The 16,134-nt window shown below is 41.8% G+C and overlaps 1 protein-coding gene across 1 annotated transcript; it reads right to left on the bottom strand.

Annotated features, from left to right (window-relative positions):
• Positions 1–7,479: 7,479 nt before the first annotated feature.
• spag6 (sperm associated antigen 6) lies at positions 7,480–11,726 on the bottom strand. The gene is made up of 11 exons (XM_064949908.1): positions 11,569–11,726; positions 11,340–11,435; positions 11,011–11,177; positions 10,533–10,716; positions 10,253–10,458; positions 9,886–10,059; positions 9,576–9,728; positions 9,020–9,211; positions 8,723–8,839; positions 8,279–8,424; positions 7,480–8,057 (listed from the first exon to the last, which is right to left on the bottom strand). The coding sequence occupies exons 1-11, from the start codon at positions 11,591–11,593 to the stop codon at positions 7,994–7,996; spliced, it is 1,524 nt and encodes a 507-aa protein (XP_064805980.1). The 5' UTR covers positions 11,594–11,726; the 3' UTR covers positions 7,480–7,993.
• Between the last annotated feature and the right edge of the window lie 4,408 nt (positions 11,727–16,134).

The following is a 16,134-nucleotide window of genomic DNA, read 5'->3' on the forward strand; positions in this document are numbered from 1 at the left end:
AATAGAGTCCAATTGTCATGATATCATAACAGTGAACGAAAAGTTTTGACCCCTAGAAAAGCACAAGTCAGATGTGGTGTAAATCTCTCACCACAGTGCTGCTCAGACAATCAGAATCAGGAAGGCAGTCTATCTTTACATCCCTCCTCTTCCCCTCCTCTTCCTCTTCCTTTTCATTATCACTGATGAATCTCCAGTGGAACTGCACCCTGATTCCAGCTCCTACATATGCCTGGAGGGTGAGGGTATCACCCAGGTAGGCCTTCTCCAGAGCCCGGGATAGGGTGTCCTGGGCTGGGTAGGGCAGGCAGGAGGGGGTACCCCCTTGCCCCTGGACCAGGCTGACCTCCAACCCCTCTGGAGAGGGACGCAAGACGGAGAGATAGAGGGAGGAGAAGAGCTGGGAGAGGAGGTTGGAGACTGAGATCTCTAGAGAGAGAGGGAGAGGAGAGATTGTGAGATGTAACATTTCTTATTCCCATTAATAAAAAATAAAACATCTATTTGTTTTTGACATACTAATTTGGTATGTTCCAGGGTTTTCCAGCATCCAATCAGAGGAGAAGGTGAAGAAGCCATCGTCCTGGACGATGACGCTGTGTGAACTTTGACCTTTGTGGGCCTTCCCACTGAATTGAACATCCACAGATGATAGGTTCTCTCCTTCCAGGCCATATATCCCTGACAACCATACAACAGTCCAATCACAAACAACAAACAACACATCAACTAATCAGTCAATTATGAGGTTATTCATATGTAATTACCATTTTACACTCTAACTTCTATAAAACCAGGTAAATAGTGTATTGATAAAAAGTTTAACTAACCTGTAGGCTGAGTGGGAGGAGCCGCCAGGTATCCAGAAACCTCCAAGAGGAAAGGCTTCCCAGAATGCACTGTGTCAGTCAGTACTTCCAAGCTGACATTCCGGATGTAAGGCCCCAGTGTTCTGTATACAGCCAACATGTCCTTCCCATCTCCACACGGCAGACAGACAGAGTCACAACACCTGCAGACAGATAGGGTATACATACAGTTGGTATCAGAGATGTTTGAATTAACATACAGTACCCAGCGGCCTAGTCAATAGTTTTGTATGTAAAAATAGGAGACAATGAATCTAAACTTCTCCTGGGTATATTCAAGTTTCAAGTTTAATTGACATCATGTCATATCCATTTTACTCACTAGGGCTCTCACAATTAAAACAGCATAAAATATATATCTCACCACCCTGTAGAGTTGTTTTGTGGAACTGTGTCTGACTCCCCTTCAGTAGAGATGTCTGGACACTCCCTGGCCACAAGCCCTTCCATCCCATAATGACCACAGTAACACGTCTCCCCCGACAACGCTGCCACATCGTACCTGCAACATACAGGAAAAAATCATTACAGGTTTAGTTGTCTGTATACTTTTAAATCTCTCTAGCTCTCTCACGCTCCCTCGTTCTCTTTCTCTGTCTCCCTCTCTCTATCTGAAGAAAGTCTGTGGTTTAGGAATGTGTAGATATGCCTTACAGATGATTTGTCTTCCCTTCATACAGCACACCATGCCTGCTTAGTGAAAATGTAACTCAAAAACATCTTACACAGCATTGGTAGAAAGGGGATGTTTCTATGTATCCACATCAAGGATGTATGTCAAGTGGATCACAATAGGTGTTTTTAATTTGTTATGTTTCTATCAAACATTATACAGTTTGTGAATCTTTTTTTTAAGTAGGCTTTATTTTCTGTGGTGATATAAAAGTACAATAACTCCCTCTCTTACCCGCCATCCAGACAGCCCTGTGAGCAGGTGATGGGGTGGAGTCCTCGACAATTCGGGGCTTTAGACAGACCACTGGCCGGTCCAGCAGAACTGTTGTTATAACACCCCACGAACCACTGCAACACTGTGTTACAGAATAACAGGCAAGACACAAAAGGTAAGATTATTTGATCCAATTGGTTTACTTTAAGTGGTTGTGTAGGCTAGTCAATTATATTAAAATTACTTACATAAATGAATGCAATTTAAAACATTTAGGCCTGTAACAACTACACAAATGGCCATTCTTTGACAAAAATTGTTTCGTAAAACACCAGGCGTTTTATTGCAAAATAATCTAGGTGAGTGAATCACTTGTTTTCCGTGTTAGTGGCCTGTCGTTTGGATTAATTGTATAGACGACAGCTGGGCTGTTTTTATTGCCTTAGGCCTTATTGTAAAAGCGTTTAATAATGCCTACCTTTTCCTGAAATGGTTTCAATAGCTCCGTTGACAACAAACGCGTAAATGCAAACTATAAACGTTTGTGTGCATAAGAAATGCATTTTCCATTTGTCTGCCTTCGTTAGTGGATCTGCGTCAGGTCGGGCGGACTGGCTGCAGTAAAAGAGATGCAGCGAGATGGAGATGAAGGACTGAAGAGGCTGTAGCTAAAAGTTAAACGTGTGCGTGGTTTTCACGGTAATAAGAAATGAGAACAGGTAACAGCTGCAACCCTGAACCCACTGTATGCGGAGTGAGAAACAGAATACACACTGGTGTGAGAAAATGTATGAAAGAGTGAAACAAACGATTTCACTAAGGAAGAGAGAAAGCATCCCTTTGTACGATAATTTACAATTCTCTTAACCCGGAGCAGATTGCAGAGAATGCGCACGTGCACACACACTTTTATAATTAGCATTCCTGCAACTGGCAGTCAACCTTCACACAATCATCTATCGTCATAGTTAGACTACATTGCCCTGCAGTCATTGCAAGTCAATACCTGCCACTACACAGACCTTCATGTGCATGCCACATCTGGTCAGCAGGGTTGTTAGCGTCATTATGGTATTAATAAGCCTATGAACGATATTGGCTTACTAAATTGCAGGATATGTGTTCTCTGTCAAAAAATAGTGTTAGAGTTGCGTAAATTCAAATCTGGTATCAGGATAAATATAACAATGAGTCACCGATTTTACACGATGTACTTTTTATTAGCTAAGTAATAAATGGCAAATGCAACTTTCGTATATACGGGACGGGCTCTCTGTAATACCATGCAGGGCAGAACAGAGAACTGACCAGACGTATGTAAAACCGTATTCTTTATACTGTGATAGACAGTTCCAACCCGTCTGTTGGCCTATCACAGTAGAGACTGGGCGTGGTTTAAACTTGTCCAGTCTATTGCAGACGCTCAGGCGGGTCCCCGCCTCTTGGCGCTTCTGTTGATAGATGTAACTTGCTTGTGAAGAACATCCAGGCTCTCATGCTCCATACCGTTATCTCGCACCTGGCTCCTGTTATCTAACAAAAGACCGCTTGTTCTCGCAACACCCCGCTCTGAATGTGCCCCCCTCCCAACTCATTTGAACATTTCCTGTCTTCATGCTTCTCTGTATTTTTCCATCATGAGAAAGTCCCATGGCCCTGATACTTTTAACAATGTTTCAAGTCAGCTATGTTGCATAACACATACATACATCCACACAAGCCAACAGCAGATAACATTCAATCATATATATGGTAATGGCTATAATGTAAAACACAGGATCCAACAATAGGTCCCTTCATGCACCATGCAAACACTGTGTAATAGGATTGTAAAAGCCAGTAGTTGTCCTCATGTACTCTAGCCATGTTGCATGGTGGACTGTGCTTGTTGAGTTACAGTAATTGTACAGTAACATGGTGCATCCTTATGCACAGGCCAGAATCTGTATTGCCTTCAGAAAGTATTCACACCCTTTGACCTTTTACATATTTTGTTGTGTAACAAAGTGGGATTCAAATGTATTTTGGGCAATGATCTACACAAATACTTGTAAGAATGTAAGAATTATAAAACTCTAATATATCTTGATTAGATCAGTATTTACCCTCCTGGCCTCCCGAGTGGCGCAGTGGTCTAGGGCACTGCTTTGCAATGCTTGAGGTGACACTACAGACCTGGGTTTGATCCCAGGCTGTGTTGCAGCCGACCGGGAGAACAGTGAGGCAGCGCACAATAGGCCCAGTGTTGCCCGGGTTTGGCTGGCAGGGATTTCCTTTGTCCCATCGCTCTCTAATGAGTCCTTGTGGCGGGGCGGGCGCCAGCAAGCTGACTTCGGTCACCAGCTGGATGTTGTTTCCTCCGACGCATTGGTGCGGTTGGCTTCCGAGCTAATCGAGCAGTATGTCAAGAAGCAGTGCGGCTTGATAGGGTCGTGTTTCAGAGGACACATGGCTCAGCGATGGGACAAGACTGTAACTACCAATTGGGGAGAAAAAGTGGTAAAATTACAAAACACTAATGTATTCACTCTCCTGAGACAATACAGATTTGGCAGCATTACAGCTTGCACACCTGGATTGTACAATTTTTGCCCACTATTCTTTAAAAAATTATTCTTCAAACCAGGTAGGCCAGTTGTTGTTTATTGCTAGAAATACATGTTCAAGTCTTGCCTGCAACTCGGCTACTCAGAAACATTCAATGTTGTCTTGGTAAGCAGCTCCAGTGTAGATTTGGCCTTGTGTTTTAGGTTATTGTCCTGCTGAAAGGTGAATTCATCTACCAGTGCCTGTTTTTTTCCACCTTTATTTAACCAGGTAGGCCAGTTGAGAACAAGTTTTCATTTACAACTGCATCTGTTGGAAAGAAGACTGAACCAGGTTTTCCTCTAGAATTTTGCCTGTGCTTAGCGCTATTCCTTTTCTTTCTATCCTAAAAAACTCCCTAGTCCTTGCCGATGGCAAGCATACCCATAACATGATGCAGCCACCACCGTGCTTGAAAATATGAAGAGTGGTACTCAGTGATTTGTTGCATTGGATTTGCCCCAAACATAACTATTTGTATTCAGGACAAAAGTTTAATTTCTTTGCCATATTGTTTTGCACTATTTCTTAAGTGTCTTGTTGCAAACAGGATGCATGTTTTGGAATATTTATATTCTGTACAGGCGTCCTTCTTTTCACTCTGTCATTTAGGTTACTGTTGTGGAGTAACTACAATGTTGTTGATCCATCCTCAGTTTTCTCATATCACAACCATTAAACTCTGGTGAAATCCCTGAGCAGTTTCTTTCCTCTAAGGCAACAGAGTTAGGAAGGATGCCTGTATCTTTGTAGTGACTGGGTGTATTGATACACCATCCAAATCCTAATTAATCATTTCACCATGCTCAAAGGGATTTTCAGCATCTGCTTATTTTTTTCTTTATATATTTTTTAAAGATTCTACCGATTTTTTGGGGGGGTGAGGCATTGAAAAACCTCCCTATTCCTTTTGGTTAAATCTGTACTTGAATCTGTGCTCAATTGAGGGATCTTACAGATAATTGTATGTGTGAGGTACAGAGATGAGGTAGTCATTCAAAAATTATGTTAACCACTATTATTGAACACCGAATGATTCCACGCAAATTATTATGTGACTTGTTAAGCACATTTTTACTCCGGAACTTATATAGACTTGCCAAACAAAGGGGTTGAATACTTAGTGACTCAAGACATTTCAGATTTTCATTTTTATTAATTTCAAAAATGTTATACAGACAAAATTCCACTTTGACATTATGGGTTATTGTGTGTAGATCAGTGACACAAATTCAGGCTGCAACAAAACAAAATGTGGATAAAGTTATAGGGTGTGAATATTTTCTGAAGGCACTTTACAGCCTTAAGCACATCTTATTGCAGCCTTTAACCCTGGTGAGACTAATAGGGCCTGAATAATATAGGCCTTCCTGATTTTGTTAAGAATAATGACAAAGTGAGGGTGATTATCACACACACTGTAGGGATTCACGCCTGCCCAGGTGCTGTCTCTCTCTCTCTCAGTGTGTGTGTGTGTGTGTGTGTGTGTGTGTGTGTGTGTGTGTGTGTGTGTGTGTGTGTGTGTGAGTGTGTGTGTGTGTGTGTGTGTGTGTGTGTGTGTGTGTGTGTGTGTGTGTGTGTGTGTGTGTGTGTGTGTGTGTGTGTGTGTGTGTGCATGTGTGCTTGAAATTAAAGTGCTTCTCTGTGAACATTAAATCCTTCTTTGTTTATCTAAAATGTTAAAATGACTGGAAATGAATAGATTACCCAATAAAATAAATATATTACTCACACGCCCTATCTAATGTTGCAAGAAATATATAAACAAATTGTCCTTCCGTTCCAACCCCCCTTGAAAATCATAAAACGAAAACAACAAATACAAAATGTTTTTGTATTTTAAATGAAAGTTAGATTTCTAAATTAGCAGACAACCTTGTTCTGAATTAGCAGACCGCCTTTCAGTCTAAAAAAGAAAATGAATTACATGCGAGCATTGTAGCGTCAGAAGATTTGTAGCCTAACGTAGTTTATATGATTTATTCAGTGTGAATGCCTTGGTTATTTTTGCTTAACTTTTTTCTCTCCCGTTTATGGGCTTTAAAAATGCAACCATTATGCTAAGGACAATGTCTCTATTTATCCTAACAATTAGCCGGTATAAGAAGTCTATTATTAATTAATTAAACGATTTAGTGAGACAAAAAGCAATAACACATTTAAATGTACGTTTCGACAGACTTTATTAAGTCTGAATTGTGCTCCAGAGAACTCGCATTGAGTCTTCTCCTCTCTCTAGTCTGAGAGGCTGCAGTGAACCTTAGATTCTAAACCATTGATTCGACGGGGCCATTTCAATTCAATCCAAATTGACATTTTACCCAACCCAACAGCAGCTCTTTTCATTATATTCTATACCCAAGTTTGTTTGTTTTTTTGTACAAAATATTCTGGTGGTCCTGTAATAAGGCTCTTCACCCATACACGTCAATAGCAGACTCGTTTTTTTTATTTTAAGTTTATTTAACTAAGAAAGTCAGTTAAGAACAAATTCTTATTTTCAATGACGGCCTAGGAACAGTGGGTTGTTCAGGGGCAGAGGGACATATTTTTACCTTGTCACCTCGGGGGATTAGATCTCGCGACCTTCCGTTTACTAGTCTAACGCGCTAACCACTAGGTTACCGGCCTCCCCAAATCATTCTGCACATCATATCGGCCAGTAGTGGTTAGAAAGACTCGCACATACACCAAGCATATTTTTACCGTCAGTGCAATCTTAATTTAACCCATGTCACGGACAGTAAACAAACAAACAGGGTGTCGCCATGTGCTGCACAAAACTGTTTGAAAATGAAATGTGAGACGGGAGGAGAATGCGGCCGCCAGGGAGCAGCAGAGTGCTGCTTACAACTTCTAAGGGTCTGTGCGGTAGCCTACAACAACCACAGAGGCAGATGTCAACAACATTCTGTCTGTATGATTAAAAATGTGCCCGAATATTTCTTATTAATCAAAATTAATTTGTTGACATTCAACTGAGTACTAGTTTATAAGATGAGGTCCAACAAAGGAATCGTTAGGAAGACATTATATTAATGAAGACGATCCATGTACAGGTCATAGTTCGTTCTCAGAAACATTATTTTATGGAGGAAATACTGAATATGGAAATAACAATGCAGAGTTCGTATCTAAAATTGAGTACATCTTTATTTTCACTGTCCTGTTTTAATTCACAATATTTATGGTGTTAGGCTTGTTATGTTTCATTTACTATAATGTTTATTTTATTTTTTGAAAGACCTGCATGCTGGATGAAAAGCAATAATGCACACAACATTACATTTCCAGTGGAAATAATCATATATCCTATAAATATAAAATACACCTATGAATATTAGCTGCATATACAATGGTTCAATACTAATAAGTGACTTGTTGAGGCATACAGAGTACACTGTTGAGCAAGTTAATGATGCAATTCCTCTTAACAAATGCTAACACAGACCTAAACAGCTATGACAATGCATATACAGTCCATATGATAATGTACTGGCCATTGAGACAAAGACAGACAACATAATCACTGCAATAATAAGATATTGTTTTATATAGGTCTGCTGTCCTCATATTCATGGTCGGGGGTGAAATCGTCAGTAATAGAGGTATGTGAGCCCGTAACCCCCAGTAAGCTGGGCTAAGACCCTCAAACAGGCTGGTACTTCTCTACCCGCGCCAGCAGAGTCTCTGAGTAGCCAGGGGAGTAGTACCTACAGCAAGAGAACAGAGGACACATTTAGGGTTCACTTGGGGCTGAGGAAATGCCTGGTAGTAGAAACATGCTAGATGAATATGATGTTTTTGTGTGTGTGTGTGTGTGTGTGTGTGTGTGTGTGTGTGTGTGTGTGTGTGTGTGTGTGTGTGTGTGTGTGTGTGTGTGTGTGTGTGTGTGTGTGTGTGTGTGTGTGTGTGTGTGTGTGTGTGTGTGTACCTCACTATCTCCTCAGGGTAACAGTTGTTGATAGAGTTGATGTACTCCTGCAGGGCAGATCCAGGATCAGCCTTAATTTCCTGAACCTTCTTCAGGCCTCCGCTGGTTACAAACAGACGACGAGCCTTGCTGTCATGGGGCAGCACCTGGAGAGGGGGAGAGAAGGGGAAAGGGGAGGATACAATGAATACAATGCACTGGAATTTGAAACCCTGGGCTGTCTGAACCAAACGTTCATGGCTGGTTTCCCAGACAGAGATTAAATCAAGTTTTGCACTTATAAACTACTGATGAAAATGATGTTTCTCAAACATGTTTTTAAAAATGTCCTCAACTTATATGTATTAAAACATTCTGATTTCCAAGTTGAAAAGAGTATTAGGCTGTGTGGGGCCCTTGCAGAATATGGCCTATGTAAATAAGTGTTGAGAAATGCGCCCCCACCTTGCTGAACTGGCAGACAACATGTTTCAGGATGTTGCTGGGAGCTTCGTAGAGCAGGGGCTCCAGAGCAGGCAGGTAGGTGCACTTCTGTAGGATGCTCTTCAGAGCCTTCTTAGCCTGGGGGACAGAAGGAGGGAGGGGAGATGTCAGGATTCAGGATAATAGAGAATACGTTATGGTCTTACTTTCTGCAGCTCTTATGACCCTCATAATTGTTCAGTAAGATCTTCAGTAGCATCCCTGCAGACTACACAGGTTTTGTGTAACCTGTGACAACATTGACCTATGACACCTTACCTTGACCTGCAGGTCCTCTGAGCTGTCCGTATCCATGTAGAGGGCCAGCAGCTTGGGCAGGACGTTAGCTGTGGACACGGCCCTAGCATGCTCCGGGGTGTGGCGGCCAATCTGGCCAAACGCCCACGCTGTGGCCGCCTTGATGTGCTCCTCTGGCTCCTCAGACAGACAGATGGCCAGCTGGGGGACCCCCTACTGGGCCGGAGGAGCAACAACAACCAGGGAGGACAGGAGGAGGCGAGAGGTTATGAAGGAGAGGGAAGGAGGGAGGAGGAGAGCAGTTAGGAAGGAGAGGGAAGGAGGGAAGAGAGAGGTTATGAGGGAGAGGCAGGGTGCAAGAGCAAACACCTCGTAGACAGTGCACACACAAACACACACACCTTGGAGACATGCACAGTGCACACACACCTTAGAAACATGCACAGTGCACACACACACCTTAGAGACATGCACAGTGCACGCACGCACCTTGGAGACATGCATAGTGCACACACACACCTTGGAGACATGCACAGTGCACACACACCTTAGAGACATGCACAGTGCACACACACACCTTAGACACGATGACGGCCATGGCAAGGTTTTCAGAGTGAGCGGCCACATATCCAAGCATCATGATCCCAGGTAACCGCACGTTACCACGGCTATCACCCAGGTAGTCAATCACCGCCGCCACACCACCCGCGTTCACGATCATCAGAGACAGCTATACACACACACACATTCAGGCAAGGGTAGGGATACAGGTGAGAATATGTTTTGGTACCTCTAGTGTGTGGTGTTTGGTGTAGATTAATGTGTGCTTTGAAGTGTGGTGTGTGTATCATCTGTGTACCTCTGATGTTTGGTGTGTGTGTGTGTACCTCAGGTGTGTGTTTGGTGATCTCTCTCATCAGTGTGGTAACATTCTTCCTGACGTACTCATCTGGGTCTCGGAGGCAGGCCAGGACAGCAGGGAAGATCTCTGCCTCCACCACCATCTCAGCCAGGTCCACCGAGTGCTTACTGATCTGACTCAGGGCAGAGAACACCTGCCTCTGAATGGAGGGGGGAGGACATGGGGAGGGAGAGGAATTGAAGAAGAGGAGAGGGAGGAAAGAAAGATAGTGGGTTTAGAGACGACTGTAACATCTAACCTCATCTTGTTTATGTCTTTCCACATGACATACATTTAATCTGCAAACCTGTCTAGGTAGGCCTTATTTTGTCTCAGTGTTCCTGCCCGCTCACCTTCAGTTTGGCATCAGGGTTGAGGACCATCTGGGCCAGGTGTGCGATGGCGCCGGTGTCGACCACAGTCTGAGCTAGCTCAGGGGAGTGCTTGGCGATGTCGCTGAGGGCCGAGGCAGCGATGCGTTTCAGGGCCACCTCTGGTTCCTGGATACACAGCACCAGCAGAGGAACGGCCCCCGCATCCACTACCGCCTGAGACAGGTCTACATACAGAAAGGGGAGGGGTGTTACTGTGTGTGTGTGCGTGTGTGTGTATGCGCATGTACTATATCCTTACGTGCATTGTGGCGTGCAATGTATCCCAGAGCCCAAGCAGCAGCCTCCTTGACCCCAGGGTCAAACTCTTCCAGACAGATGACCAGAGCGTCCAACGCTCCACAGTCCACCACGGCCTGGGCCAGAGCAGGGCTGTGCTTGGCCACCGCACGCAGGACAAACGCTGCTGCCTTCTTATAGAACCTCTACACACACACACACCGATGGGAGAATAAAATATTTAATGCACATTTAGCAGATGCTCTTTAGCAAGAGTATACATTCAGAGCAGTGGCCAAGCACCCAGATCCCTGTGAGAAGGTAGAAACCAGATAGAGAGTGAGGCCCTGCTGTGGTGTGAAAGGTGCTTTAGGCTCTGCAGTGGCCCCCTTCCCAGGGGAGAATGCCAACACATTCTCAGTGTCAGGGACAACATTCAGCATGGTGAATGAGGGAGGGTATGTAGGTGTACACAAACACATACACAGACAGAGACATACGTTCTGCTCGGTCAGGGAGTAGACGAGCTGTGGGAGGATGTCTCCCTTGACGACGGCCTCTGCTAGGTCGTCATTGTAGTTGGCCAGTCGTCCTAGAGCCAGAGCAGTTGTCTGCTGGATGGTAGGAACCACGTCTAGCAGTAAAGGCCTCAGCAGGGACATCACACCTAGAAGAGGGACAGGTACAGTAGGGAAGGACTTGTGTCTTGTTATAACAGATAACATTAGCTATAGAAATGTGATCAGAAGCACATCAATGAAAGTCACCTGAAAGAGGATATTGGTTTAGAGAGAAATGGGTACTGTAGGCGACCCAAGTCCCAACTTACCAGCATTTTGTAAAGTTTCAATGTTTTGTGGTCTTGTGGCAAGCTCAGCAATAGTCTGCACAAACTGTGTCCTTGATTTCTGATACTGCTCAAACACTAAAAAATAGATCCATTAATATTTCAACAACTGAGTTATCATGTTCTTCAAGTTTTGCCTGGCACTGCTTGGGGTTCAATCAAAACAGTCTTGAAAACAGTCGTGAAAACATGCAACTTCGAATGATCTTACCTTGTAAAACCTGTCGTTGACTCATGATTACAATTAGATTTTTTTTTAAAGAACTCCACTTTTCTAATAAATGTCTAATAAATATGTGAGTTTTCCATGAAAAGCAGCAGTAAGCAGTGCAGCATCTAACTCCCGTAGCCTCAAGTTTGGGTTAGCATGGAACTGTTGCCGTAGCAACAAACCGGAAGCAAAAACTGGTTGCGTCACTGAGCTGTAACGAGATACACGTCTCTTGGCCCTCACAATGGGAGTCGATGTCCACAAAGCGTCACGGAGGGCTGTCTTGCTCCCGCCTTTCCTTTCTTTGGATGAGTGAATACATCTCATTATTGTAAATCTTGTTTTGAATATTCGATTATATTTGTTGACGTCAACCGCCTGTATTCAATGGAGAGAGAGAGATGACATGCTACAAGTCTAGACATGAATATGCATACTCTCATGGCTGCGTTTCAAACTCATTAAAAGACACCCTCCTCCACTTACCTTATGCCCTTGGGGGAATCCCCGCGGCCATCGTTATCGTGGGTCGAAATGATTAGCCAAGCAAGGGAAGTTGACAAAGTAAGCCCTTCAGCCCTCATTTTTGGACGAATTTGTGAGTATACAATTATGTTCCAGTGAAGGGAAATCTTTAATGTTACAGCATACAATGACATTCTAGATGATTCTGTGCTTCCAACTTTGTGTCAACAGTTTGGGGAAGGTCCTTTCCTGTGACAGTATGACAATGCCCCGTGCCCAAAGCAAGGTCCATACAGAAATGGTTTGTCGAGATCGGTGTGGAAGAACTTGACTGGCCTGCACAAAGCCCAGGCCTAATCACCCAACATCAGTGCCCAATATCACTAATGCTCTTATGGCTGAATGGAAGCAAGTCCCTGTAGCAACGTTCCAAAATCTAGTTTAAAGCATTCACAGAAGAGTGGAGGCTGTTATAGCAGCAAAGGGGGGACCAACTCCATATTAATGCCCATGATTTTGGAATGAGATGTTCCACAAGCAGGTGTCCACATACTTTTGGTCATGTAGTGTATATGTACAGTACCAGTCAAAAGTTTGGGCACACTTATTCATTCAAGGGTTTTTCTTTATTTGTATTATTTTCTACTTTGTAGAAAAATAATGAAGACATCAAAACTATGAAATAACATGGAATCATGAAGTAACCAGATAAGTGTTAAACAAATCTAAATATATTTTAGATTATTCAAAGTAGCCACCCTTTGCCTTGATGACAGCTTTGCACACTCTTGGCACATCATTACAACACTGTATATAGACATAATATGACATTTGAAATGTTTTTACTATTTTGGAACTTTTTTGAGTGCAATGTTTACTGTTAATTTTTTATTGTTTATGTCACTTTTGTTTATAATCTATTGCACTTGCTTTGGCAATGTAAACATTTGTTTTCCATTCCAATAAAGCCCTTAAATTGAAATTGAATTGAGTGAGAGAGATTTTTTTTTACCAAAGAGATGTCTGAAATCCATCAGATAAACAGTTTTTTATGAAGCTAGCAAAGCAAATAATTAATCTCAGTGGTTGACAGTATACAGGACCTGTATGTTGTCAATCACCGAGATTAATTATTTTCAGGTAGCCTATTATTGCGTGTTGACTAATCAATCGCAGTGACATAACTGAAAATCTAATTCTCAGGTACATTTGGTGAATTGGCTTGGTAGTTGGCTTGGTTGGATAGCAAGCAAAAAGTTACCCATGTTACGCTTTTGAGAAAACTGGTCCAGCCACATGGTAGCTACCTGTCGTTGATTCAAATCAAGCTAAATGTACTAATATGAAAGTGGAATTGTAAACTATATATAGGCTAAACCCACCATATCTTAATTTATGAATGAGGTCCCAGGCGGAGTGTTCTCGGTTGAACGTGGACGCGCATCGGACAGTCCTTGCACTTTGAAGTATAGCATGCCGACCGAGAGAAACGACGTGAAAAGTGTGCCCCTTCTGCTTCTGCTTTCCATTGTCTCACTCCCGCAAACATATATTGCCCAAGTAAGAGAGAATCAGTATGATTTTTTTCTATGGTGAAATAATCCATTTAGTGGTTGACTTGGCTCGCAACTTCACGCACATAAAAAAAGCTAATTATAGAATAACAACATTGTTACTTTGAAGCTTCAAATGGTTAGCCTCCACTGAAACGTTGAAGTGAGAGAGATTCTACACAACAGTTTGCAACAAGTTTGCAACAATGTAGCCACCATGGGGATATCATGTGGTGCAGCTCCATTGAACCAATAGGCCTATAGGCTTTATATATACGCACTAATATATATGATTAAAAAATATATATGCTTAGTCTATATGGTGACCAAAAAATGCTATGCCATTAACTACATCAAACATTAGGCTATAGGCCTAGCTACGGTTGATTGTAAGTACTTTTATTCCCGAAATTAAGCTTTATGCTAAGTAAATTGAGAGTAATGTAAAATGGTAATTGTTTAGATATATTTTTGTATCTTCAAAAGTCTGACATGAATGACTAGGTTTGATTCCCTCTACTCAAGCCTGCTTTAGGGCATCAGAGGAGCTGAGAACAGCGTGACAAATGAGAGTGCTGAGTGGGGAGAGTGAAGACTAGACTAACTTTCAGGAGATGGTTGTAGCATAGACAGTACGTTATGAAGACAGGCTAAAACTGCTTCTCCAATCGAAAAACGTGTAGGCGATGTCATATCGACTTTGGCTAGCAAAGATCATGTGTAGAACAAGTCACCGGGTCTAACGGTTGTCTGGCGCCCTGAAATGCGCGTGTGCAGGCCGTCAAATCAAAGGCACTTGACATAAAGTTGTTTTGACGTTTCAGTTTGTCACTTTCACGAGGTTGGAGTAGCAACATGTTCAACTACTTAAGACATTGTCTCGAATCTCGCTTGATCCTTTAGACTTTGAGAAAATTAACAACTAAGAAGTAATGCTTAACTTCTGTCATTGACTTAAAAAAAAATGAAAACCCGGCCTGGTCTGTTTGGTCTGTTTCGCAGGCGTTCCCGGAAGTCTTGCGATGTTGCGCCTCTTAGTTTAGAAACTCTGTGGTAGTAGGCTGGGCCTATATGCAGCGCACCGGAGTTGGATATGACCTGGACGAGCCAACCTCTGTTGAAGACCATTGTCCAGCCCAAGAACTACATGTAGCCTACTTTTGTTTTTTAATCTGTATAATGAAAAGCGCTATATAAAATGCATATATGATTTGCATTATTATTATTAATCATTAGGGTAATGGGTTGTTACATGAAATTAGTTCCTTTTGCATCCCTAAGATATTTAAAGTACAAATTGTACACCCATATTGCATTTTGAAAACCTGTTATATTATATAAAGTGCCCTTTAATATAGACCACATTAAATATTCAATAAATACGATTTTTAATATGAATAAACTTGCTAAAGTGCCAAAGTTCAGCATTTTGACATGTCTGTCTAAGCATCCTCTGACTTCTAGGAAGATTTTAACCCCCTTAACCCCATAATTTCTCCAAGTTTTCACCATCATTGTAAGCCCTAGTTATTTTGTTACTTCTGAAGATGATTATTTATTTAATGTGATTAGTGAATAATAAAAACAAGCCTCATTTCAAGGTCAACCCTGTTACATAAATTGAACTCTTTTTTTTTTTCATGGTGAAACTATTCCTTAAAAAAAAAAAACATTGAACATCTAGTAGTCAAATCATAGTGTTAAAGCAGGTGAGCTGGTTCTACTCTTTTTGGCAATTTTTGGTGTTTTGTGGTGGAAAAATGAGAGGGTCGAGCATAGCAAGTCAACCCTGTTACCCATAGATTGACAGACTAGAAATGTTTTAACAATGTAATTTTGGGGGTGAAAGCTTACATTTATTTGCCCCTCCCTGGTGCACACAACACGTTTCTATTCCCCCTGTAAACAAGGGGATTTATGGATGGTTTAAGATTAAGTTGTCAACCCTGTTATTGTCAACAGTTACCTTATTTGTCACTAAATAGGCACTTACTATAGTCTTTTTTTTTTATTTAACCTCTTGAGATGGGAAAAAAACGTTTTTTATTATGTTGAACATAATAACAGCTCTTCATGACAGAATGTAAAAATTTGGTGAAATAAAACGTTGTTTTTTATTCAAGTTCCACAACGCACCTAACTGGTGGACCACCCAAATACTAACCAACATTGACAGAGTGCATAACCTACGTTCTTTCAGACCTATCAGACCAATATGCACAGCTCCAAAGTTTCTCACATATGAAACAAATTAATGAAACCAAAGTTCCACCATGTCGGCTACAAGGCTACAAGAGAAATCATACATTTGAAACGTTTTAATGAATATTGTATTTTGTCAAGATTAAAAACATTTATTATTTAATAAAAAGCAAAAAGTTAAAAAGCTCAGTCGTTTCATGGCGAGATATTTTAGCAGAATGTTCAAATAAACAATATTAGGCTAATGCACGGACCTAATTTCTGTCAATTTGGGAAATAATCTGTCGAAATTTATCATGATTCAAATTAGTTTACAAATATTTTCAGTAAATCCAATGCTTGATCA

Source organism: Oncorhynchus masou, chromosome 30 (genome assembly GCF_036934945.1).
Source record: "Oncorhynchus masou masou isolate Uvic2021 chromosome 30, UVic_Omas_1.1, whole genome shotgun sequence".
Classification (NCBI taxonomy): Eukaryota; Metazoa; Chordata; class Actinopteri; order Salmoniformes; family Salmonidae; genus Oncorhynchus; species Oncorhynchus masou.

Bases quoted from the DNA above. Each gene is read 5' to 3' on its own strand.
- spag6 (XM_064949908.1), bottom strand. From the start codon at position 11,593: ATGAGTCAACGACAGGTTTTACAAG. The intron at 11,178-11,339 runs GTAAGTTGGGAC...TCCCTCTTCTAG, and splicing joins TGAAACTTTACAAAATGCTG to GTGTGATGTCCCTGCTGAGG. The intron at 8,840-9,019 runs GTAAGGTGTCAT...TCTGTCCCCCAG, and splicing joins CAGAGGACCTGCAGGTCAAG to GCTAAGAAGGCTCTGAAGAG.